Source organism: Eptatretus burgeri, chromosome 7 (genome assembly GCF_056783735.1).
Source record: "Eptatretus burgeri isolate ZD-2024b chromosome 7, Ebu_testis_v1, whole genome shotgun sequence".
In the NCBI taxonomy this organism is placed as follows: domain Eukaryota; kingdom Metazoa; phylum Chordata; class Myxini; order Myxiniformes; family Myxinidae; genus Eptatretus; species Eptatretus burgeri.
Window position 1 is genome coordinate 60,537,287 of NC_140967.1, and position 26,747 is coordinate 60,564,033.

Genomic DNA, 26,747 nt, shown 5'->3' on the forward strand with positions numbered 1-26,747 from the left:
ACGAATGATGTGGTCGACGAGAGTAAGCGCAAATCGATCTTGCTCGCCTCACTATCAACGGAGTATTATCGACTACTAAGTGATTTGGTGGCGCCGGACAAGCCCAGTGACGATGGGCTGTCGTTTCAGGACGTGGTAGAGAAGATGAAAGCCCACATGGCGCCGGAGAAGTCATTGCAGCTGGCTCGTTACCAGTTCGATCACCTCGCGAAGGGTGCGGAGGAGCGCGTCGCAGATTTCGTGGCGCGGGTGGATTTTCGGCTGTGGCCTGCAAGTTCACGGCAGAGGAGCGTCCAGCTCGACTCAGAGATCGTTTTATTTCTGGGCTGCAAGATGCGAAGATGGTGTCGGCGATTCTGCGAATGCGAGGTGTCGACGTTACATTCCACTCGGCGGTCGAGACTGCTTCAGCTGTCGAGCAGACACTCACAGATGTCTGCGCCATCGCCGGCCAGGACGTGACGGGTGATTCCAGCTGGGGCATGTCAGGTTACCTCGGGGTCCACGTGATGACCCAGGTGCCCCAGGCCACGCGCACGCCTTTCGGTGCGGGCCGTGGCCGCACGCCGCAGCGTGGCCGCGCGGGCGGCGAGATGAACACATAGGGGTGCTGGGGATGTGGAGGACAGCATCTGCGGCGGGTGTGCCCGTATAAGAACACCGTGTGTTTGCATTGTCACAAGGTGGGACATCTGAAGCGTGTGTGTCGAATGGTGGGGGCCGCCGTTAAAGTCTTGGATAGCGAGGTGTGGGATGACCCCAGTGACCTGGAGAGCGGCCTGCAGCCTGGGCAGAGCGATCCCGGCGGCCCGGAGCAGGAAATGCAACCAATGTTGAGCCTGTTTTCAATTGGTCCGGAGGTGACAAGACCAATAACAGTGGAGGTCGAGGTGAATGGGGCACCGTTTGTGTTTCAAGTTTATACCGGGGCCGCAGTGTCGGTCATGGGTGAACGGACCGCTCGTGACCTCCGCGGTATTCACCTGGTCAAGACGACCTTTTCGTTGTACACGTACACCGGCGAAGCGATTGCACCACTTGCTGTGACAGCCGTCTTGGTGGTCTACCAAGGTCAAAGCGCCCTACTCTCATTGTTTGTGGTACGAGGGGAGGGGCCCGCCCTTTTGGGCCGGGACTGGCTGGCTAGCCTCAGGCTAGACTGGATGGCGCCAGCCAGTGGCCTTGGGCGTCCCTTGCCGGGCCGATTAGAGTTTCGGTGGGAGGAGGAGGAGGTTCCTGTTTCGGAGTTCGTACCTCCAGGTGCACCTGTGCCTCCTTCGGGGCACGAACCTCCGTTTGGGCCCGGGCCTCCCTCGAGACCCGAGGGCGAGGTTCCAGCGGCAGGAGCCGCGATGATGCAACATGGGTTTCCAGTCATTGATTCCGGCTACTACAATATACGGTTCGGGAGCAACGGGGGCCATGACAGCTGCGACGGACTCTCGCTCTTCCGCTGCGCTCATGATACAGTGCACACCCGTGTCGTTCAGGCGATTTTCAATGGGGGATTGGAGCGAGCCGGTCGCATTCAAGAAGTTCGCGGAACGCGAATATCGACGGTGGCCTCTGCAACGTTCAGATGGAGACTGGCAAGCAAGTCGCCTCAACGTCGTGGCAACCAAGAGGCGTACGCGCAATGTGGTTCATAAATTGCTAATTGTTGTGTATTTGATTCTCGCAGCACGAGTGATTCAGCTTGGCGTTGTTAAAGCAAATGCCGACGGTCCGCGTGTGAGCATAATGTGTTTGGTTGAGATCGATCAATATGATGACCAATATGATCAATATGATGACCAATATGATCAATATGATGTGAAGAACTTGCGGACGATCGTTGCGAATAAAGAGGTCTTTCTGATCTCCGGCTTCGAGGACAGTCCGCGGTTCGCTGCTATCTCATATGTGGGAATTATTCTGGGGGAACGCGCTGTACATGAAGGGAAGTTTGCATCTGTGCAGACGATGTTCTTGCTACTTTATGACATGGCTGTGGATGCAGTGTACGCTGATCGTCCGTGTGGACGTGCATGGTTTTCTCGACTGGATTTGATGCGTGGTTTTGGTGTGGGACGGCTGGTAATAGAGCCGACTGATTGCCTGGTTCGAGTCGATTGGGGGGGGGAGCGGTTCGCTGTTCAGCGTCACCCCTCCTGTTACTCTCGCGCGAGGCCGGGCCATTATCTTCTTAAGGCCGCCCCACCCGCTGCTCTGCGCCAGCGGCGGCACCCTCATGTCTGGCAGACTCAGCGTGTTTACCTGTTTCTGTCCGTGGGGGGACGAGCAAGCTTGTCATACGAGCAAGGACGGACAAGCTTGGCAAGCTTTGACAAACAAAGCTTGTCGGCCAGGGGGCGCGGGAGGTTCGTCTCGGCGTGTCATCACGACCTCGCCGGATGGCGTGTGATCATGGGCCGCCTGGGGGCGCTTCTCCTGCATAGCTTTACTGTGCTCCCTGACTTGCTTCTTTATATCTTTAAAACGGCCATGGTTAGTGTGGTCTGCAAACATCATTGGGTTCGTCGTGCAACTCAGTACTCGAGCACCTGTCCACTGCATTTGGGTTTCAACTCGCTCGCGCCAACACGATATATGTTGTGATGGGGATAGAGGGCTGAATTGTGGGCCAGATTATATCGACAGCATTATTGTGACAGGTTGTGCAGATGAAGCCCATTTTCTTTTGTGCCGTAGTATGTTTTGCCTATTATGCTTACCATTATGATTGTCACTTTATAATCATGTTTTTAGGAGGGAGGAATGTGGTGTATTGGCATACGCGGGCAATGCGGGGAGCGTTGTGGGGACGTGGAGGAGTGGTTTTGGTAGTCACGTGTCCGCAAGGCATATAGGTGTTCGCGCCGCTAGAGGCGTGTGGTAGTCTACAGTGGTGCACATCTGGATACGCAATGAACAGAGTTACGGCAACCCTCACGACTCTACGTGCCTCACTGCTCACCGGACACCACACTCACCACCTTCTCCACAACCGCCAACATCTCCTCACCACCTTCTCCACAACAGAAACATCTCCTCACCACCTTCTCCACAACCGCCAACATCTCCTCACCACCTTCTCCACAACTGCCAACATCTCCTCACCACCTTCTCCACAACTGCCAACATCTCGTCACCAGCATCTCCACGGCGCCGCCATCTTTTCACCAACAACAACATCCCCAACAAACAACATCTCCACAAACAAACACGATGGCATCCTCGACAGCGGCAAAGTGATTTCAAACACGGCCGCGTTTGACGGCGAGATCGGGGCGGAGCCAGCCGGGGCTGAAGGTCAAAGGCGAAAGGAGGGAGGGCGCTGATTTTGGGTGATGAAGCCCAGAGCGACCCCTCCCCTTGGGGCTATAAAAAGGCGCGTTTCAACGCCGAGAGTGTTGTTGGTCGTGGTTGGTCATGGTTGGTGGTTGTTGGTCATTGGTGGTCATTGGTGGTCATTGTTGGTCGGTGGAGGCAGTCGAGTTGGAGTCGGGAGAAGTCGCCAGCCGGAGAGAAGTCGCAAGCAAGCTACGTAACGGTCCGAGCGACCGGGCCCCGAGTCGGTTGAGTGACGCTGAGGAGTTAGCGGGCTCTTAAAGAGCATAAACTCGAAAAGAGCAAGGCCCGTTCCCTCCTCTGAAGCGTCGTCGGCCAGGCCCGATCGACCAAGCCACGCTGCTAGGCCCTGGACCAATCAAGCCGCCGTTACAACAGCTGCCGTGTTGACGACGAGACAGATACAGAGGGTCGCCGACCAAAGGACCCATCGTGTCACCACGAAGGTGGCGAGGTAACCTGCCCGGCCTCTCGGAGCTCCTTCGGTCATCCCAGTTCCGAGGAACATTAAAGGCTTACGAGCCCTGTTCTTTCTTTCTTCCTTTCGTTTTGCATGAAAGTCTGTGGTGCCTTGTCCGTAAGTAGAATTGTTGTAAGTGCATGTACATAATAAATAGATATTGGCTGTAGGTTTTTACTCGTGTCTTGTCCCCTATCACCATTCATTACATTGCTTACGTGTGCAAATAAATGTTCCTCATTTTTGAATGTCACCTGCTCGTTGCGTCCCTTCCTCCATTGACTGCCATAATTGCATTCGGAATAATTAGCTGGCTGATTAATAGCCGATAAAACGTACATCTGGTCCGACGGTGCTTGGGGATTTAAAACCGCTCGGCAATCGCAAACGGAACGAGCTGCGTAAAGCGGCTCGTTTTCGTGCAGGCGCCGTTGAGGTGTAAACTCCCGGCATTTCTGTCTGCGCGAATAATTAGGTACATCGACAATTCGGTGATCGACACTGTAGCACGGACAGAAGAGTTGGCTGGTTTATGGTGTGGTCAACAACACCCGTAGCTGGGTTTCGGCGTTGATCCGAAAGCTGCGACTAGATTGCTCGTTCGGTGGGCGCGCGCGGCTGCAGTTGAGCTAAAGGCGGCCACCCGCACGCCGGGCTGGCGAAAATGCACAACAATATATATATATATATATATATATATATATATATATATATATATATATATATATATATATATATATATATATATATATATATATGTATGTATATATATATGTATGTATATATATATGTATATATATATATATATATATATATATATATATATATATATATATATATATATATATATATATATATGTATATATATATATATATATATATATGTATATATATATATATATATATATGTATATATATATATGTATATATATATATATATATATATATATATATATATGTATATATATATATATATATATATATATATATATATATATATGTATATGTATATATATATATATATATATGTATATATATATATATATATATATATGTATATATATATATGTATATATATATATATGTATATATATATATATATATGTATATATATATATGTGTATATATATATATATATATATATATATATATATATATATATATATATATATATATATATATATATATATATATATATACATACACAGATGTACGCTGCCGGTCAAAAGTTTTAGAACACCCCCATTTTTCCAGTTTTTACTGAAATTTAAGCAGTTCAAGTCCAGTGAATAACCTGAAATGGTACAAAGCGAAGCAGTAAACTGCCAGAGATTAAGAAAAAAAGTTTAGGTCACCAAAAACTGAAAAATAATGTAAATTTCAGAGTTGTTAAAAAAGCCCTTTTCAGGGAACAAGTAATGGGTTAGCAACTGCAGATGTTCTGCAGCAATGGAAGTAAATTTAGCCTTGAAAGTTGATGCAAACAATTCCAACAGGTGGAATTGTTGTTTAGTTACTTATTTAGTAACTTTTAGTTATTTATTTTTTAGTTTAGTTATTTTTGTTGATTAGTTACAAACTCTCTGTCTGAATAAAAGCAGTGTTGGAACAGACTGTGTTGCTACACCCTCTGAAGCATTATTTGGATAATATTGCACTGCACGAAGTAGTATATTGCTTTCAAAATGGCGAGAAAAAGACAATTAACAAAGTAAGACAGACAGACAGACCATTATAACCCTCAAAAGTGTAGGTCTTTCCTTTAGAGAAATTGCAAAGAATTCAAGGTGTCTGTGAGTACAGTTTCCTACACCATCAAAAGGCACTTGGAAACTGGAGGAAACTCTGACAGGAAGAGGTCTGGCAGATACAAAGCCACAACGCAATCAGAAGACAAGTTTCTGAGAGTCAACAGTTTGCGTGATAGACAGCTCACAGGACAGCAGCTTCAAGCACAGCTTAACACTGGTCGAAGTAAGGAAGTCTCAGTTTCAACTATGAAGATAAGACTTTGAGCTGCCGGTTTGACAGGTCGAGTGGCAGTAAGAAAGCCATTGCTAAGATGGCAAAATAAGAGAAAGAGGCTTGCCTGGGCCATGAAGCACTGCCAGTGGACTACTGAAAACTGGAAGAAGGTCTTATGGACCGATGAATCAAAATTTGAAATCTGACTGGCACCCTGAATCAAAAGGTCTACCACAGCATTTTGCAGCGCCATGCAATACCCTCTGGTCTACACCTAGTTGGTCAGGGGTTCATCCTACAGCAAGATAACGACCCAAAACATACCTCCAGGCTATGTCAGAACTATCTTGGAAGAAAAGAACAAGACTGTAGGCTTCAAATCATGGAATGGCCAGCACAGTCTCCAGACGTAAACCCCATCGAGCTGGTTTGAGATGAACTGGACAGAAGGATGAAAGCAAAACAACCTACAAGTGCAACACATTTGTGGGAACTTCTGCAACAGTGTTGGGAAGAACTTTCCAAACAATATTTGATTTCCATTGTAGTAAGAATGCCACGAGTATGTTCGGCTGTTATATCTGCAAAAGGTGGCTGCTTTGATGAGTCAAAAGTTTAGATTAAATTTTTTTTCAACAAAACGATTCCATGATTTCTTTTTTGTCTGGAATTGTTTATTTGTTCTATGCTTTAATTTCAGAGTACATTGCAACATTAAACTGCTTAAATTTCAGTAAAAACTGGAAAAATGGAGGTGTTCTAAAACTTTTGATGGGTAGTGTGTGTGTAATGCGTGCGTGCGTGCGCGAAAAGACCCACCCACATCTCTCACCTGTGAATGGAGGGAGAATAGCCAATCAGCTCTCACCGAATCAACTAAACCCAGGTGGCTATGATTGTATAAACAATTAACCCCTCTCACACTGCTAGTCAAAGAAGCTGTTAGCAACATAAAGCAACTGCATAAAGCTGCATAAGGCAACCCAAGAAGACCTACTCAAGGTAAGTGCTTATCGTTGCTTCAAACCCTTCAAAGAGTTCCTCAACAACTTTTAAGACGTTCACACATGGTACACGCTTGAGAATCCCAATGCAACACACCCCCTCAGCCACCTGACCGGTTTCATCGCTTATTGGCGAATCATCAGCGATATCGTAGACAGCAATGCATACCAATGAGGCTCCCAAGCATGTACCACGTGCAAACGTCAAAAGCAGTCAATATATAAATAAAAAAGACCCACCCACATCTCTCACCTGTGAATGGAGGGAATAGCCAATCAGCTCTCACCTAATATTAGGCTACGAGAATTTTTTAAAGTGATTCTTCACCATTGAGAGATGGGTGAAATAACGATATAGTGCTGTATAGTAAGATATTTCAAAAATGTATCATTCCGATATGTTCTCATGGATCAAGCATTACGTGGTAGAGGTATGCGTTCTACTGAGTGCCCTTCTAGTTTCGAACTGTTCTGCTCGAGGCTCGTGAAAAAAACCCCGTGAACCAAATAAAACGTGGGGCAACTTCCCGCAAATGTAGGAGTATGTCGCAAATTATCAACCGCGAATATGCGGAACCCGCGAATGTTGGAATCGCGAACGTTGGTGTTCGAACGTTGGTGTATATACACACTTAGAGATTGAAATTTCAAAGAAATGTTGATGTGTCTTCAGATGTTGTGATTATTTCATTCATGGAACCATTTGAAAACCCTCCATGTGTTACAGTGACCAGCAATGTTTTGTCATCAACAATGTTTAAAATATTCACAGAAACGTTTGTTCGAGCTAAATAAATTAATAAGTGTCAGTTGCTTTTTCGACGACGCACCCATCATGGCTCATCGGTTGCCTATGTTCCACCACACAGCAGTGGCAGGAAATCCACGTGAAAAATGACCTACTTGAGCGCACTAATGAGTCGATGTACGAAAGAAAGGCCAACATGTCGTCAAGCATGTGCTGCATGTTGACTTTTTAATCCTTTTTTATTTTTATTTTTGCACTGGTATCCCCATCATCCTATTTGCGTGGTTATTCTGCATACTTCATGAGTGAATCACACAAACACACATTCTCAACTGCAAACTGAAGAACCCTTGCACATTTTATTCTAAATACAAATGCCATGTGTTTTGTAATGCACAATTATGTGTTTGCACACTTTTTTTTACAAAACACCTCATTTCTGTCATCAGGGAACAGAAGCCATCTTGCTCAAGAGCTGAAAGACCAACCTCTTGTGTTCGAGTGAGTGCAAAGTTATTCTGCCAACAGAAGAAAAGAAGGGGGTGGGGAGGGGTGCGATTGATTACGGCATATCACTTAGAACAAATTGCTTGAGGGCCTCACTAGACTTGTTTTTCAGATCACTTGGATTTTCAGCAAAGGAAATGCGTCTTTGTAAGCATTAGCTCAATTCCTGTGTACAACGTTCTAAGCAATAGTGTTTAAACAATCTTTTGGGATTTCTCACACTTGCGGATGTCTTGGGAAGTCAATTTATATGTTTATGGTCGAGTTGATCTACATTACATATTTCCAAGTGTTTGTGTGCTTAGGCATTTGCACATTTGTACATTATTATGTCACAGCCAAATTTGTACATTATTATGTCTTCGCTCTCATACGAGCCTCGACAAGGTTTACAAAAAAAATAAAATCGTCGCACCTAGAAGCCCCAAATCTTTGGTGTCGGTACTTCAGAATCTGGGCAAGGTCTTAAACTACCACATGTTGGCCTTGACATCCGTTTTGAGTCCACCAAAGACTGCTTTCAAGTGCATGTTGGGATGTCACTGGCCTGCAGGCAAAAGGAAATCACCATGAAGCCAATATCTCCATAGCTTTTCAATGTCCAACACATACCGAAACCACCGGGAAAAGCTAACCCAGCCGGGCAGTGCTGGATAGCCCTTGCTAGTTTTCTAACTATTTTTTCCCCCCTTCTTGCAATGCTTTCAATTCACTCCTTGTTGCTATTTTCCTTTGGGTTAATTTTATTTCTGCCACCACTTAAAGCGAACTTGGCAATCATTTGGTTTTCTCCTTTTTTGATTTTTTTGAACTCTGATAAGGAAAAATGGCCTTGTTAATGTTCAGCTAATGGCAATAATTGCCTGAATGTTCAGCTCTCAATAGGTCTTTAACTCTCTCTAACTTTAACTTTAACTCTCAATAGGTCTTTTATCTTTAACTCTCAATAGGCATGATGTTTTCCCAGAACATAAATTTCATAATTATTTACTGTTCTATCCCTATACCTCTATTTGTTATCTTACTTGCCACTATAATATATATATATATATATATATATATATATATATATATATATATATATATATATATATATATATATATATATATATTTCAGCATATGCATTAAAGTAGGAAATACATGGTTATGGATGTTAATTACCCACAAAATACAAAAAAAATTCCCACAAAAGCTAAGCCACTTTCATTATTCTGCCTTTTATATGCAATAATCTACATCGGTCAACTATGAATCACTCTCTCGTGATAATAGGATGGCTTGCTGTTGTTTCTGAGAAAAGGTCAATCCAATTACAGAATTATTAGATTGTGTTTTATGGAATGTATATATTATTGGACATTGTGAGTAAAATGACTTCATTATTGTACTTATCTTACTAAAATATGCAATTTGGTGTCTTTCTGTCCCTCTGTCTGTGTTTTTTTGACCGCAATACATTCGATCGTTAATTATCCAATCGCAACCAAATTTTACAGGAGGACTAAGGGTCACATGACTGAGGTTGCAGCGGTTTAACTTTCCCCTTCCTCTCCCCAAGGGGGATTTGTGCCTTTGGTGAAGTCCATGTTGAGGTGTATGATACATAGGTTATCATGGCTTTCATGGGGGACACCTTCCAGGCGTAAATATTATTATAACCGCAAACGATTGAGTCAATTCTGTCCAACATACAGTTGCATTTTTAAACAGTCACTATTAAACTGGAAGATGTTTGGAGGAAACTCGATGTGCTTAAGGCATTCTATTCTTATCGCGTCTACCTCAGCCGAACGGATCGGAGCCGTCTCGACTTGCTCGGCCTCGAGGTAAGTGACAATGATCTGATCTTTACTTAGAGCTGCTTTCACGAGTCTTTACACATGAATGATGAATCCCATTGCCTGTCCGATTTGTCTCTCCATCACATTATATGTGGACTGTATATGGATTGTTTATAACATATCTTGGGGCCTCTCCCGGCCATGGTTTAATGCGTGATATTTCCAGCGACACCCTTGCGGCTCAATTGTGACCTTTATCAGATGCATCACCACATTCCTAAGGTTCGGTCGTATAATTTCATACTCACCAGCAGGGAATTTGTTGAAAATTTGACGTTCTTGCACATGGGTGGTGTATCGGCTAACAATTGCTGGTCTACACAGATTTTGGAACTATTATAACCAGTTATCCAGTTCCGTCAAGTCGTGTTCGACTTCTGGTGACATTCATGATCAGATGTCTCCAACTTCCCTATCCTGCACTGCTTTCCGAAGGTTTGAGAGAGAGAGAGAGAGAGAGAGAGAGAGAGAGATAGAGATAGAGATAGAGATAGAGATAGAGATAGAGATAGAGATAGAGATAGAGATATTCGTTGCAGCCTTTACTCCATCCATTGAGGGTGTGTTCCATAACCAATTGGCTTGCTATCGCTTCCCAAGCCAGTTTCTTATCAACCATTTTGTTGGAGTGCTTGCTTGAGTGCTTAAAATAAAGTGAGCCACTTGGCGAGCGCTCTTCAAACTGATTGGGAATGAAACACACCCCTTCTGAACATTTTGATCTTCTCAGTTGACAAGATTTTAATCTTTTTTTTCGAGGTTTAAATAAAGACCAGCTTTTTCACTTTCCTTCTTCACTGTCTGCAGCAGTTTCATCAAATATTTTGTACTTTCTGCCAACAGAGTGGTATCATCAGCATACCTTAAGGCCCAGTCACACTTTGACGTTTTAGCCAGCTTATGCCGATTTTTGGAAAATTTGTCTAAAACGCTGGTACACGTCAAATACGTTATGGGTAAGTTTTGATATCATTGAGAGCACGCTGAAAAACACTGCCATACGTCGTTGTATGCTGGCTTGAAACGTTGTACTTTTCGGTTGTCCTCAAATTTTCCATGCTTGAAATTTTAAGACTTATGCCAGCGTATGACTCACACGTTCCGCATAACGCTGGCCATAAGTTGTAGGCACGTCATGCGATCATTGACACACGTCGACACACGTTACTTGTGAGTTACTCATAAGTCGAAACACGTCGAGGTAATGTTTAGCGTACCCGAAACTTATTTCTAACCTATGAGTTACGTGTTGTACTCACGCTACGCGATCGGTGACACACATCGACACACGTTACTTGTAAGGTGCTCATAAGTCGAAACACATCAAGGTAATGGTTAGCGTCGGTGTTCCAGACTCCCTGGATTTTTTGTTGTTTTTTTTTTTTTTCTTCCTTCGGTATGATGGTGATTTTGACACTTCGATTTCTAGTGCGGTTATAATATAATATAATTAATAGGCTGCCGCTCAACGATTTAAATCATAACCGCACTGTACACTGAACACTGTCATACCGAAGAAATAAAAACCGGGAGTCTGGAACACTGATGCTAACCATTACCTTGACGTGTTTCGACTTATGAGCACCTTTCAAGTAAAGTGTGTCGATGTGTGTCAACGATCGCATATCGTGTGTACAACTTATTCCTATCGCATGTGGAGCGTATGTCATACGGCAAGTACGTTGTAGAAATTTCAACATGTTTAAAATTACAAGACGTACTCCATTTAATACGACGTATCATAGCGTACTTTCGCGTTCTATTCACGCATACCAAACTTACCCATACCGTATTCGACGTGCGCCAGCGTTTTAGATGCATTTTTCAGAGGTCGGCATATGCTGGTAAGATCGCCAAGGTGTGACTGCGATGTTGACGCTTCCATTTCTGCGGCGGTTATGATTTGAATCGTTGTCGCGGCAGGTTTTTCATAACCTACGCCACGTCATCGTCGGCGATGCGTGCAGTGCGCTATGAATAAGTTAGACTGTCGTTGGGCATAGGTTGTGAAGGCCGACAACAGGTTCAGCATTCGTTGGTATAAGTTATCTATAACACAACGAAACGTTCTGTGTCCGTTACTAATACGTTATGCATAAGACCAAGTCGTTATGAATACGTCCGAATCTTTAAAAAAAACATCAAAAGTTCAACGTAAGCCAGCGTTTTACATACATTTTAATACGTTGCCATTGCTGGCTAAAACGTCAAGGTGTGACTGGGCCTTTAGGTTGTTGATGCATCTTTTCTCCAATCCTGATTCCAGAATCTGTCATCCAACTTATATTTTTCATCAAAATTATTCTCACCACAAATTAATCGATCAAATTCTGTCCAATGACAATGGCATAATAATACTCGCAGAGTACCTACCCTATGGGTGATCTTGTTCCAAGTATGCCACACGTTCTTCTGACACATACCTTTATTTGGGCAGTGTACATGCAACTGTCAGCTCTGTATCGCCAAAAAACAAACAAACCCGAGTTGTATGCATGAAGCAAAAACGTACCTTCTATTTACAATTCAAAACACCTCTCTGCACGCAAAAACGTTGGACAGGAATACTGTAGACTTGTAATACCCTCCCCTACCTGGAGGTCATGCTACATGATGCACATTTACACAGAGAATTTGCATCCCCCCCCCTTCACCCCACTCCCCAAGACCACCAGCAAAGATAAAAAAAACAGCCCTATACATTAACTGGGGTCATGCTGACCTTATGTAGCAAGTCTGGATGTAATTGGCCCAGAATTGTAGGAGGTGTAGCCTGACAAACAAACCCACAAACAAACACCTGTCTGTGAATTATATAAGGATTAACATTGGGGTTGGCAGGAGGCCTCAAGCTATGCACACTCTCTTCTGAGCTGTCTAATCTGGGTTCGAATCCCGACTCAGCTGTCATCTCAGTGTTTCCCAGGCAGGGTGATTCATCAATGTGTGCCATTTCTCGGATGGATGTTAAACTGGTGTCCTCTCTGTCAGCAAAACAAATTACGAATTCCTGCCTTAACCTTAGTCAAATGTCAGGCCTGGCCAGGCAGTTCATTAAAGACTTGGGCCAAGTTTCCCCCAGCCAATCCTGCAATAATGTGGGAATAATTGTGGCCGTTAAATAAGGATATTTACAAACCGCCGTCCACATGGTGCGCACGTACACTTGATTATATGTACGAATTTAAGGGGAAATCATAAATTAAGGATAAACTTTGAATCTGTGTATGGACAAGACACTGCCCTTGGCTAATTGTGGTTTTGTTTTCAGTTATGATGGAGACATGGTGCCAGATTTGCTGGTCAGCACCAGGAAAGGCTTATCTGTGTGCTCTGTGAAAAACAGGTGTGTATTCACTTATCTTTTTCACGACTTGCATCCTGCTCACTTTTTATGAATCTTGCATTTTTTAATGCCTGCATCCTTCCTTCCTTATGAATATCTACACTCCTATCGCTCATGTGCATGTACATATACCCTGTGTGAGCTTCGCTAATTAATACCTTGTCTCCATAAGCAAATTGGAGCAGTTCACACCAGTTCAAGTTTTTATAGTTTGCTCCAACCACTGTCTCCTGAGCCCCCAATGAGACGTCATCCTGTTATTTCAGTGGGTGGAATCTATGCAGAATTAAGTATGATCTGTCATTAAACCTTTGTCAAGGGCATGTTATGAGTGGACAACGTGGCCCCCTTGCTCTTCTCGTTGTTGATTAATTACCAAAACAAGATATATTAAACAATGCATATTATGACAACTTATCTTGGGCATCTTAAAGGGTACACGATGGTGATGGTTTGTTCACAACACAAGGTCGTATCACTGACGACAACATGGACATCATATGGTGTGCAAACTGTGACTTTTAACCAGAGACATTCTGGATCATATATCAATGCAGACTTCACAGTAGGAAGATTCCATGTTCTTTCGAGAAGAGGAGGCAAGTTATTTGGGAACAAATTACAAATTCCTCCTCTGATTGTTGGGAAGGCAACGGAAACACCACCGAGTACAATTACCCTTTGCCAAGGAACTACTTCAGTAGCACCAACACTTTATCAAGGATCTGGTATTATTTGACTGATTGGTCATGTGAGTTTTCTGATGTGGATATGACGAAGGTATGATGGGCCAAATGACTTCCTCCCATAGCTAAGCTATACAGTACAGTCCCTCAATCCAAAACATTGATATGATAAAGAGGTAAGTTGTTTTTCAGTGAAAATAATTGTGCCTTGTAAGTCATGACAGCTTGATAAAATTGCCAAGTTACATTTGATATTAGTACAAGATATTAACAGAAAAATAATAGGCCAAGTTATTCAGCTTTCTGAAGGATAAGTTCAAGATGAACTTGGCCCGCATCTTTCTGGACAATTTAGTGGGGCGGCTAAGCCCAAATATTCAAAAGAATTGTGCATTTTGTGATACAAGCACCAAATTTGGCACAAATGTACATTAATATGTTGCGAACATTTTCAGATATTGGACCACTTGAAATTCTTTCTATGTCCGCCATATTGGATTTCAAAATGGCCGCCACTTGAAATCTACATTTGCTATTATCTCTGGACGTAATGCAGCTATTGACTTGATTCTGGTATCTAAATGTATGCTTTTGGGGGCAAGGAATCCAATGGTACCATTTTCAACTTTATATTATCTATCACAATCTGTTATATAATTTTATTTGGAAATTATCTCGGCAAATATTGAATTCAACACAATACTTTGAAAAGAATGTCTTAGTTCTGTAAATATAAATAAATAAATAAAACTATACTAAATCACTAGTAACAACTCAGACAAGCTCATATATACTGGCAGTCTAAAATATAAATTCATATCCCATTAGGAAACAAAGTGACCCATTCATTTGTGTTTTTCATATGCATATTTTATGTAACATTACATTCATATTGTCAATAAATACCAAACATGCATAATCCCCTTTTCCTAGACCCTTGAAGCCATCTTTTTTTGTTTCTAGAGTACAGAAATTTCTTGTATAGGCTTCCATCTGTCTTGTTTCCTTAACAATGCACTGTAGCATGTCTTTAACAATGTTTACAAACATGACTCCACAACATGTCTTTAATCACAGCCCTGACCCAAATAAAAGAGTAGAGAGGCTGCATGTGTGTTGACCCACATCAACTGTGTTCTTTGTGTGTGGCTGTGTTTAAATCACCTTGTGACTCCACATAAATGAGTTAATTACATACAATCTGGGCTCAGCTGGACAACATTGTGTGGTCAGCAATGAAGACAAGAGTCTGAATTACATGCATGCAAAAGACCTTGTGAACCAGTGAAGCAAATACACGGGTAAGCATGAATTAAATCTAGGGCATGATATAATTTCCATGATGTTTACCTCTACACTCAATGGTGGAAGGAGGTAATGTTTTGATCCGTAACAAGCTGAAGCACTTCCACTCCAAGAAGCCAGAGCATAGGTCAGCAACAGCTCGCCTCCATCAAGAATGACCGAAACTCTTCGCACGCCTGTACATTGGCTGCCAGACGAGGGATGGAAACCTTGAGGAGTTCTTTTGTCACGAGAATAAGGCATGTCCTCCTGCATTGTCTGATGGTGGAAGCCTCTGCACTTGTACCAAGAGTGATCTCCTCACATGCTTGGAAGAAGTCTCCGACGCAAAGACAGAGACTCCTGTCACGACCTGTATTGTGCTTGATGGAGCAGCCATCGTCCAGATGCTGAAGCCGGCTGCATCAAAGACCTTTGAAGAGTATGCACAACAGATCTTCATCCCATATATGTCCACGAAGCTGCAAAACAGTGTCACGCCTGGATCTGGTCTGGGTTACTTACCTTGCTGATTCACTGAAAGGTAGTACACGTGCAAAGCGGGGACAAGGTGTGCGGAGACATGTGGTGGCTGCCGCAGCCATACCAGGAAACTGGCAGAACTTCCTACGAGTGGACAGCAACAAGACCAAGCTGTTCAGGTTCCTCGCAGCAGCTCTCATGGAATGGTTTGACCAGGAGGACAAGCAACTCGTCATTACTGATGGAGAGGCAGTGCTCAGCAAGCCACTACTGCCAGATCTGACCTCACTCGCCCCATGTAACCATGAAGAAGCTGACAGTCGGATGTTGCTGCATGCATCTCACGCAGTCCAGCATGGACACCATGCAATACTCATCCGGACTGCGGACACCGATGTTTTGGTGCTGGCAGTGTCCCTGGCACAGGAGTTGCAACCAGAAGACAAAATGTGGCTGGCGTTCGGAACAGGCCAGAGTTTCCGATACCTCGCAACACACGAAATAGCAGCTGGATTGGGACGAGAGTGGCTCGTGCACTGCCAATGTTCCACGCTCTAACTGGATGCGACACTGTGTCTAGTTTTCATAGACATGGCAAGAAGACTGCGTGGGCAGTCTGGACGGTACTGCCAGAACTCACTGAGGCGCTGCTGCTGCTGTCCTCCGCACCTTGTGACATACCAGACGATGCAATGCGCATCATCGAGAGGTTCGTGATCTTGTTGTATGATCGAACCCGCAAATGCACAGACATTGACAAGGTCAGGAGGAAACTCTTCGCAAGGAAGAACAATGTGCAGCTCATCCCTCCAACGAAGGCAGCTCTGGAGAAACATGTCAAGAGGGCAGTGTATCAAGGTGGACATGTGTGGGGTCAGATACTGCTGCCAGCACCAGAGCTCCCTCCACCAACCAACTGGGGTTGGTCAAGGACTGGAGAAGGACAGTACACACCTTACTGGACCAGGCTAACTGAGGCAGCTCACAGCTGCATTGAGCTGGTTTCTTGCAAGTGCAAGAAAGGGTGTGTGAGGCGCTGCAAGTGCAAAAAGGCTGCCCTTCAGTGCACAGCCCTCTGTGTGTGTGTGTGTGTGTGAAGGGGACTGCACATGACGATGAGTCAACAACATACATGTACTTGTGGCAATGCTGAACTTGTTAACATGACACTGTTTATGTACACATATCTGCAGTACCGGTATATACCTAGCCTCAGATACCAGTACACCTAGCCTCAAATACTAGACCATCTTGCATGTCAGTATTATACCTAAGACATTTACAGAACTAAGACATTCTTTTCAAAGTATTGTGTTGAATCCAATATTTGCCGAGATAATTTCCAAATAAAATTATTTAACAGACTGTGATAGATAATATTAAGTTGAAAATGGTACCATTGGATTCCTTGCCCCCAAAAACATACATTTAGATACCAGAATCAAGTCAATAGCTGCATTACGTCCATAGATAATAGCAAATGTAGATTTCAAGTGGCGGCCTGAAATGAGAGCGAGAGAAGAACCTTCAGAGTTTAGGCTTTATTCCATTTGATTGGAGCCGCTTCTGCGGGCACACCGGGGAATACAAGTTCAGCTAGGAGTACATAAGCAGTAACGTATACATGTGCAATTAATCATCGCAGAATAAATCCGCGTAAGCACGGAGTTCGATATAATCTCCATTCTCACCAGTCAATGAGCACCTTCAGTCAACGAGCACCAAGTGAACAGCCGATGTAAATGGCAATGCCCCGGGGACAATCACCCCGTGCCGCGGAGACCTCCCCTTATACGCGAGACGCACAACATGTGATCCCGCGTCATGTCCCTCAATTCACCTCAATTCACCACATTCTCCCCACCTTTAAAATGCAACTAGGGGCCCATCTTACACACCATGATTGCTTTAGCACTATAGGAGTATACATTTCAAGCAACGCGGACTAATAGGTCTACAGAAGCATACATGCCAAGCAGTGATTATTTTGAGTTGTAGGAGCATGGAAATGAGTATCGATATATGATATAATGAACATATAGGAGCATGAGCAGCGAGAATGCCGATAATCCCCTTTACAGATTGAGTTGTCGAGGGGGCCTTATTCATCGACCTCTCCGGGAGTAAATGGCAGTTTCACTTGAGGGAGGCTCCCGATCCTCCTGGTGAGCCTCGACTTGTGCCGGGGATGACTCCTCGATCGCTCTCGGGTGGAACGCGGCAGCCCCGTCGCCCGGTGGAGTTCCTGGGGGGGGAACACCTGGGGAGGAGATGTCAGAAGGAGGAGTGCCAGAAGGTGGTGTACCTGCGGGAGGAGTACCTGAGGGAGCCAGATGGCGAACCGACACAGTGGTCTCCCTGCCATCCGGGAGCCTGACATGAGCATACTCTGGATTAGTGTCAATGAGTTCGACCCCCTCCACCAGGGGTTCATACTTGCTTTGTCGTACCGGGCGTTTCATGAACACTGTTCCGGGATGGGTCAGCCAGTTGGGCACCGTTTGACCGTCAACATAACGTCGCTGGTGAGTAAACATTCGTTCGTGAGGAGTTGCATTGGTGGACGTGCAGAGCAAAGAGCGTATGGAATTCAGAGCGTCGGGAAGAGTAACCTCCCACCGCTCGGGGCCCAGTCCTCTTGATTTCAACGCCAGAGTTACGGCTTTCCAAATAACCCCGTGATACCGTTCCACCTGCCCGTTACCCTGTGGGTTGTAACCCGTCGTTCGACTAGTTGCTATGCCGAGCTCTAGTAGGAATTGTTTTAGCCCGGCCGACATGAAACACGGCCCTCTGTCTGAATGTATGTACGAAGGTTTCCCAAACATAGCGAAGAGGTCAGAGAGACATCTCACGACAGTGCCCGAGGTCATATCCGAGCACGGAAATGCGAAAGGGAACCTTGAATATTCATCAACAACGGTGACTATGTATCTGTTGTCTGTCTCGGTCGGCAGGGGCCCTTTGAAGTCGATGTTTAGTCTCTCGAAGGGGGAAGTGGCCTTGATCAGTCTGCCAGATGCCGCGCCATAGAATCTTGGTTTTAGTTCAGCACAAACAGGGCATGAAGCATTCATTTGTTTAATATCTTCAACAGAATAGGGAAGATTTTGTCTGCGCACGAAATGTGCCATTCTGGTTACCCCTGGGTGGCAGAGAGACACGTGTAGGTCTTGCAAAGCCTGACTGATTGTTGCCGAACTGTAGACCCGAGAGAAGGTATCTGCAGCAGGGTTTTCCTTCCCGGGCCGGTAAACAATGTCGTAACTGTAGCAAGCTAGGTCTATCCGCCATCTCATAATTTTTTCATTCTTAATTTTCCCGTTATTTTTCCCATCAAACATGAATGCCACGGATCGTTGGTCCGTAACAAGCGTGAAGTGGTTTCCCAGTAAATAATGTCTCCATTTCCGCAGCGCTTCGACGATGGCGTACGCTTCCTTCTCTATCGCTGAGTGTCTCTGCTCGCTTCTAGAGACAGTTCTCGAGAAGAACGCGACCGGCCGCCCAGACTGATTAAGTGTAGCAGCTATCGTGTGATCTGAAGCGTCGGTTTCCACCACAAAGGGCACCGAGCTATCGATCGATAAAACCACGGACTTACTGATATCATCCTTGAGGTTGTGGAAAGCTCTTACAACAGCGGCATCTGGTGGAAAGTTTTTGCAATGCACTAGGGGATGTATTTTCTCGGAGTATTGCGAAATCCATCTCGCATAGTAAGCGAACATGCCGATCACCCGGCGCATTGTCTGCAAGTCCTGAGGTGGTGGTAGCTCACGGAGCGGGCGCAATCGTTCAGGATCAGGCTTAATTGTGCCGTCGGCTATCGTGTAGCCGAGAAGGTCAATTGACCTTGCCGAGAATACGCATTTCTCGTAGTTGAGAGTCAGATTATATTTTCTAGCAATGCTCAAGAATCTGTCCAGATTCATGTCATGTTCCCCCTGATCCCTACCGCACACTGTGACATTGTCCACGTAAACAAAAGTGTCTTTGAGGTTTTCATCTGAGATGATGTCGTCCATAACCCGTTGGAAGCAAGCTACCCCATTCGTGACACCGAAAGGTATTCTCCTGAATTGGTAGAGGCGCCTCCCTGCCTGGAATGCGGTGTAAGGTTTGTCTTCCTCTCGGATGGGAATTTGATGATAGGCGCTTCGCAAGTCGATGGTGCTGAATACCTTATAATTGGCCACGCGTTCGACCATCTCGTCTATGCGCGGCAGGGGGTAGGCATCGAGTTGGGTATAGCGATTGACCGTTTGGGAATAATCGACAACCATTCGTTTCTTATGGTTCTGACTGCTGGTTACTAACACCTGTGCGCGCCATGGCGAATCGCTCGGTTCTATAATTCCTTCTTCCAGTAATCGCTTGGTTTCTGAGGTGATGAAATTCATGTCAGCAGTGGTATATCGCCGCGATTTAATCGCTATCGGTTTGCAGACCGGCGACAAGTTAGCGAACAGCTGGGGGGACGTCACCTCCGCGGTGGTCAACGCATTTAAAATTAGACGAGGCTTGCTTCCTCCAAAGGGTATTTCGACGCTCGTGTGCTGCTTGAGGACATTATGACCCAGAATTACATCTGCGCACAAATCACGAAGCACCAGTACCCTTACATCCCGATGCGTGTACCCTTTTACGTCCAATTCAACATTGCAGTACCCTCGTACGCGGGATTGTAGTGAGGTGGCGGCCATGCATACCGTATTGTCAGTCGGGTGGATTATCCATTTCCTGCCTTTTACTAGCGAGCTGTTGACGAAACTTTCAGAGCTACCGGTATCAATCAGTGCCTCAGCCATATGCCCGTTAATTCGTACGTTGATGATAGCCTTGGATAGATTCCCCGGGGAGGCTGCAGTTAATTTATTTTGCGAGTAGAGAGCCGCAGAAGTGGGTTTATTTCTCCTTAGAGTAGATTTACATACCCTGGCATAATGCCCTTTCTTGTCGCAATTCATGCATGTGGCATCTCTGGCGGGGCATTTTTGACGAGGGTGCCTTTTGTACCCACAAAAGAAGCATTTACCAACCGGAGCAGTTGCTGAGGAGTTTGACGTGGCCTGGGTATCCGGCTCCTCGGGTGTTTCTCCATCCCCTATGTCTGGCTGTGTCTGTGCCAGTGGGGTTCCTTGGGTTCCCATCGTAGCAGCGTTCATGAGCAGCATCGGTGTCCCAAATGACTCAGATTGCTGCTGAGCCGTATCCATCGCTCGTGCCTGATCGACTACCTTGTCAAGAGTGGGTTGCGCTTTCTCTAGTAAGCGTTGCCGTATGTGGGCTGATCTGAGTCCTTGGATGAATGCCTCCCGTGTCGCTTCCTTTCGGTGTTCCTCGGCGCTTACGGCCCGGAAGCTGCAGTCTTTTCCCAGCTGATTCAGAGCTTGCAGGAACTGATCGATTGTCTCCCCGGCTGCTTGCTTGCGTGTGTTGAGAAGATGTCGTATGTATACCTCGTTCTTGGGCTTCACGTAGAGCGCCTGCAGCACGTCGATCGCTGCTTCGTAAGTGTCGCACTCCGAGAAGAGCCTGTACACGCTGGGCGAGACATGATTCACGAGAGCGGCAAATTTGTCGGCTCCCTCCTCGATGATGGTCAGATAGTGTGAGAAGGAACAGAACCAATGCGACCATTTCATTTCTGCGTCAGTCGCGTTTGGGTCTGCGTCGAACCTCTCTGGTTTGTAGATCTTGTCCATCGTTGGTTGAGAGAGCCGAGAAAACCAAATGGAATAAATTGAAATGAGAGCGAGAGAAGAACCTTCAGAGTTTAGGCTTTATTCCATTTGATTGGAGCCGCTTCTGCGGGCACACCGGGGAATACAGGTTCAGCTAGGAGTACATAAGCAGTAACGTATACATGTGCAATTAATCATCGCAGAATAAATCCGCGTAAGCACGGAGTTTGATATAATCTCCATTCTCACCAGTCAATGAGCACCTTCAGTCAACGAGCACCAAGTGAACAGCCGATGTAAATGGCAATGCCCCGGGGACAATCACCCCGTGCCGTGGAGACCTCCCCTTATACGCGAGACGCACAACATGTGATCCCGCGTCATGTCCCTCAATTCACCTCAATTCACCACACGGCCATTTTGAAATCCAATATGGCAGACATAAAGAGAGAATTTCAAGTGGCCCAATATCTGAAAATGTTCGCAACATATTAATGTACATTTGTGCCAAATTTGGTGCTTGTATCACAAAATGCACAACAGGTTTGCTATGCTGCTACACTAATTTAAAAGGGAGGGAAGTTATTCATTAATCATGCACCATTTATGATTAATTTTTTCCCCCCTATTTGAATTGTTCATTGATGAGGAAGAAGAGAATAGTTAGTTCTTGGTGGAAAATTGGTTTTGTACTGGCATCTTTCCAAACAATTCTACAGAGCTGATTTTTTTTTTTCTCCCGTTAAGTGAATTTAATAAAATATACATAAAAGCAAATAAATGGAAAATGAACTTGATGAAATCTAAAAAATAACTAACAAGTTTCCAGAAAAGACGGTGCACACACCAGGGACACCACATTAATGGTTTTTAAGAAAATGGCAGGACCAAGTCAATCGGACAAGTGTCATTTCTTCAAGGTAGAAACAGAAAGTACGAGTGAAAGTGAAAAAACTCATGTCAGAACAGCTGTACACAGACACACGACAGGATTTGTAGAGTATTCTGCTGGCACATCTGCAAAAATTTCAATATCCCAGTCCCAGAAACTCATGGAAACGTGAGTCAAAAGCAATAATTGATGACAAGGAAGTAACACTCACATACGACTCTATGATCTCATCGAGCGTAAACATAGAAAACAAAGCATTGCGACTGGTACTTGGGTATAAAAAGGAAAAGACAGCATTGCTGATTGAGCTATCAGTACCCAAGTGATTTTGGTTTAAATCATTGGTCCCCAACCTGCGGCCCGCGGAGCCCTATACTGCGGCCCGCGAGGACTTTCCAATCAAAACACATTTCCATGTATCAATTTAAAGGGGTTTACACAATGCTGTTAGGATGCTGTTAGGTTTACACGGTGAGGATGAGACCGTTTTTGATAGTGAGAGGTATGCTACAGAGGTGGCCCGTCTGAAGAAGGAGTTCGAGAAACGATTCCAAGACTTCTGCAAGCACAAAGTCAGCTTCGAGATCTTCGCCATGCCCTTCTCATTCAATCCCTTGCAAGCCCCAACGGACCTGCAGGAGGAGCTGATCGAGCTGAAGAGTGACATCGGCATCAAGGCCCAGTTTCTGGAGAAGGAACTACAGGAGGCTACCCCGCCAAACCTTCCCCAACCTGATCAAGCATGCCCAGAAGTTGTTTTCCATGTTTGGCAGTATACACTTGTGCAAGCAGTTCTTCAGCAAGCTGAAGTACTCCAAGAACAAGAACCGAAACGCCTTGCCCGACATGCACCTGGAAGACACTCTTCGTGTTGCTTCCTCCCATTTGGTGCCCGACATCAACTCGATCCTGGGAGAGCAAAAGCAGTATCAAGTTTCTCATTGACTCTGAAAATGTTTCTCAGTATCAAGTTTCTCAATAAAATGCATCTTTTTTTTCTGGCTCCCAACATCCTTGGGAGTAGTGAATGTGGCCCGTGGGATCAAAAGGTTGGGGACCACTGGTTTAAATAATGCAAAAATCAAGAAAATGATCAAATACCAGGACCTCCAAATATGATCAAGAGATCTTAAAAGCTGAGGAGTGTAAAAATTGCACCAGTGATAATTATTGGAGCAGCAGGAATAATATAATAAAGAAGAACCTCACTGAGATTTTGAAAACCATCCCCAGCAATGTTACCACAAACAAACTACAATTGGAGGCAGTACGGGGTTCGGTGACTATCCTGAAAAAAGCCCTCGGAACAAAATTCTGAGAACAAAGTTGAACAGCTTGGTCCATGAACTGTGATCTGTGACTGAAGCGGTGGTGGATCCCAGGAGAACCGTTCCATCTCTTCAAACCCGCAAATAGAGATAACAACCAACGACAAGCACGCACACATGACCTTTAGCTCTTTAATTTTATCTTCTGTCTCCCAGGAAAAAAAGAAACCTTGTTGCAAAAGTTAACACATGCTTTAAATTGTATTTTTAAAGTTTCTTTACGTGAAGACAAGAATTCATTTACATTTTAAATTCAAAATGAAGACCAATTACTGCACTGTAGTCCCAAGAAGGAAGCTAGACTTGACCACGCACAGACACACACGCAGACACACACGCAGACACACTCACACACACACATAGCCACACCTGGTAAGTACTTACAAAAGCTATTTTATTTGAAGTTATAACCTGAACTTATAAGCAATTTACTGATTTCCATCTGCCCGGATCATCAGCTGGGCACCGTTTTTCATCGAGGTTTCGATCCTTTCAGCCCAGACCCTCTCCAAACGGCGGAGCCACAACCCCGGCCACAGGTCCACCTCAGTAGATTACTCAACATCAATGGACCCACATCCTCAAAGTTGTGTCCAGACAGTCGGTCAACACAGCAATGCAATATCCTTATTCAAACGTATTTAATTATTTCTTGTATTTCAAGTATTACTACATTCTAGCCGAAACCCCGTCACGGACGGATTCCGTTCCATGAGCCCAATATGACAACCAGTGGCGGCTCTTGTAAGAGCCGGATCCCAGTCGATGTACTCCATGGCCTTACCTAATGAGGCCTACAAAACGTCCTTGTACACGACATTTTTGGTGTACACTACTCCTTGTGGAGAAGTCCCCTGATTTGTGCATGTGTCTACTTTTGACGTACACCGTGTCAAAACTTTTTATTTCAGCCCAGGTAACAGTACCGAGAAAAACGTGACGCGACCGCTAGGAGGAGCACAAAATTGGTCCTTCAGTATCAATATATAGATGACTACCTTTAATCATACACTGCTTTATATGATAATATATTGAGCGATAAACACTCTACCTTGAAGACATGTCCATGACACAGCACCTTCATCTAACCATAGACTAAACTCAAGAGATAAATAATTAATTATTTTTCTTTCATATACAATGCAAAAGGAATTTGTTTAAAGGAAAACCAACCAAACTGAAATAAAAGGTGACAATGGAACCCTGAAAGACATTGCATGTTATGAGTTGAACCTTCTTAAATGGTAATGCAAGAAGGTTAACGCTGGAGAAATATTTTACACAAGACACAAGGATTACAAAATATTTTACACAAGGATTTCCTTGTATTTTTTCCAACACTAACTTTTATAGTACTCGTTATTTGAATGCGTTTCATCAACATGCATACAACATGCAGGCTCTTCATTTATTTATTTAACTTAAAAATTCTTAAAATTTAACAATTCATTGTTTTTCTTTGTTTGTTTGTTTTCTTTCGATGTTAGAGACTTTGTTCAGGGACCTTTGCATGTGGAACCCCCCCCCCCCAAGATACTACATTGTTTTACCGAGAAGCATTAACTTCCAGTCGATGCTCTAAACAACAACCGCACAAATCTCTGTAATTGAGGCCCTTTGAGGTAGACCTCTGCTTCTCCATTTCTTTACAAGCTCACTTGTTGCTTGTCTCTGTTGTCTCTTCAGCCTGGAATTACAACCGTAAGCCCACAAAGCCTGTCCTCCTGTTAATTGGATCCAATTGGTGATGTTTTGTGGAACTGTAGGTTTTCGATTTTGATTTTACAGAGGTGGGTAGTGCAAAGAAACCCAAAACTGCTATGTGCATCACAATATTGGTTTTCTTGAACGGAAATTATTCTCACGGAGGCTTGCAGTTTACATTTCCAGCTGCTTGGATATTTTCCCCCAATTTTTTTGTGAAATGGATAGCTTTCTGTTTTATTGATATGTATATTTGAAGATGATACAATTATTTTTGTAAAAAAAAAAAACATGATGATGCGACTATAAAGCAGATGTTTTTTTTGGAGGGGGGGAGGGTGGTGGGCTGTGGATAAAAGATGGATATTCGTTACCTACAGTATTTGAACAAAATTTGAGCAGACAAAAGCAAAAAGAACATTTATACTATTTGTATTTCCAAAACGTATTTATGACCTCCTGGAAATATGCACACTCGCCTTGAATCTGTCGAGCTTAGGTTGGAATCCCGACCCAGCTATAAACTGTCATCCCGATATTTCACAGGCAGGATTATTTGATGTGTGTGCCAGTCCCTCGGATGGGTTTTATACTGGCGTTCCGCCTGCTGGCAGTAGTTGGTAGATGTTAAAGGTCCTACTGTGTTCTTCCCGAATAGTAGGCAAGCTATCGCCAGCACAATTTCCAAATTCCTGCACTAACATTAGTCAAACATCAGGCCAGGCGGTTCAAGAAAGACTTGGGCCAAGCTGTCCCCGGTGAACCCCACAAGAATGTGGGAATAATTGTGGCCATTAAAGACAAAGAAGAAAATTGCAAGGCATGTTGTGAAAGCATTCTTCAGAGCATTTACATTTTACATAAGAAAATCGTCAAGGAAATTTCTTTTCCCACTTTCTATGCACAGCATATTTTTTGTCAAAAGTTGGGGAACTGACTACTTTGCAAAAGTAAGGATAAAAAAAAATAAACATCGTTTGTCAAAGCTCAAATGAAATATTCAAAAATACCATATCGATTACTTTTTATGTTAATTTTTTAATCGGAAATTTTTTTGTTTCTTTATTTTTTTTCTCAATCCCCATCATCTTATTTTTCTTAAATTTCAGGTTCAGGCAAAGATCCCTGTTCTTATCTCATTCATTCATTCATTCATTCTGTCATCGTTTCCTATGGCTGATTTCTCTTTCTACTCTCATGGTATGCTCCCCTCTCCCATATATATATATATATATATATATATATATATATATATATATATATATATATATATATATATATATATATATATATATATATATATATATATATATATATATATATATATATATATATATATATATATATATATATATATATCTCTCTCTCTCTCTCTCTCTCTCTCTCTCTCTCTCTCTCTCTCTCTCTCTCTCTCTCTCTCTCTCTCTCTCTCTCTCTCTCTCTCGCTTAGCAAGCACGTGCAAACGCAAGGGGCTGTTGCT

The 26,747-nt window shown here is 44.0% G+C and overlaps 1 protein-coding gene across 2 annotated transcripts in view; it reads left to right on the forward strand.

The window, feature by feature from the left end:
- Positions 1 to 26,747, forward strand: part of ITFG1 (integrin alpha FG-GAP repeat containing 1) — a 207,443-nt gene that overhangs the window by 26,612 nt on the left and 154,084 nt on the right. For both annotated transcript variants that reach the window (XM_085888711.1, XM_085888710.1), the window contains exons 4-5: positions 7,957 to 8,008; positions 13,128 to 13,202. In XM_085888711.1, the coding sequence (XP_085744837.1) occupies positions 7,957 to 8,008; positions 13,128 to 13,202 (127 nt within the window). The remainder of the gene's footprint in view (positions 1 to 7,956; positions 8,009 to 13,127; positions 13,203 to 26,747) is intronic.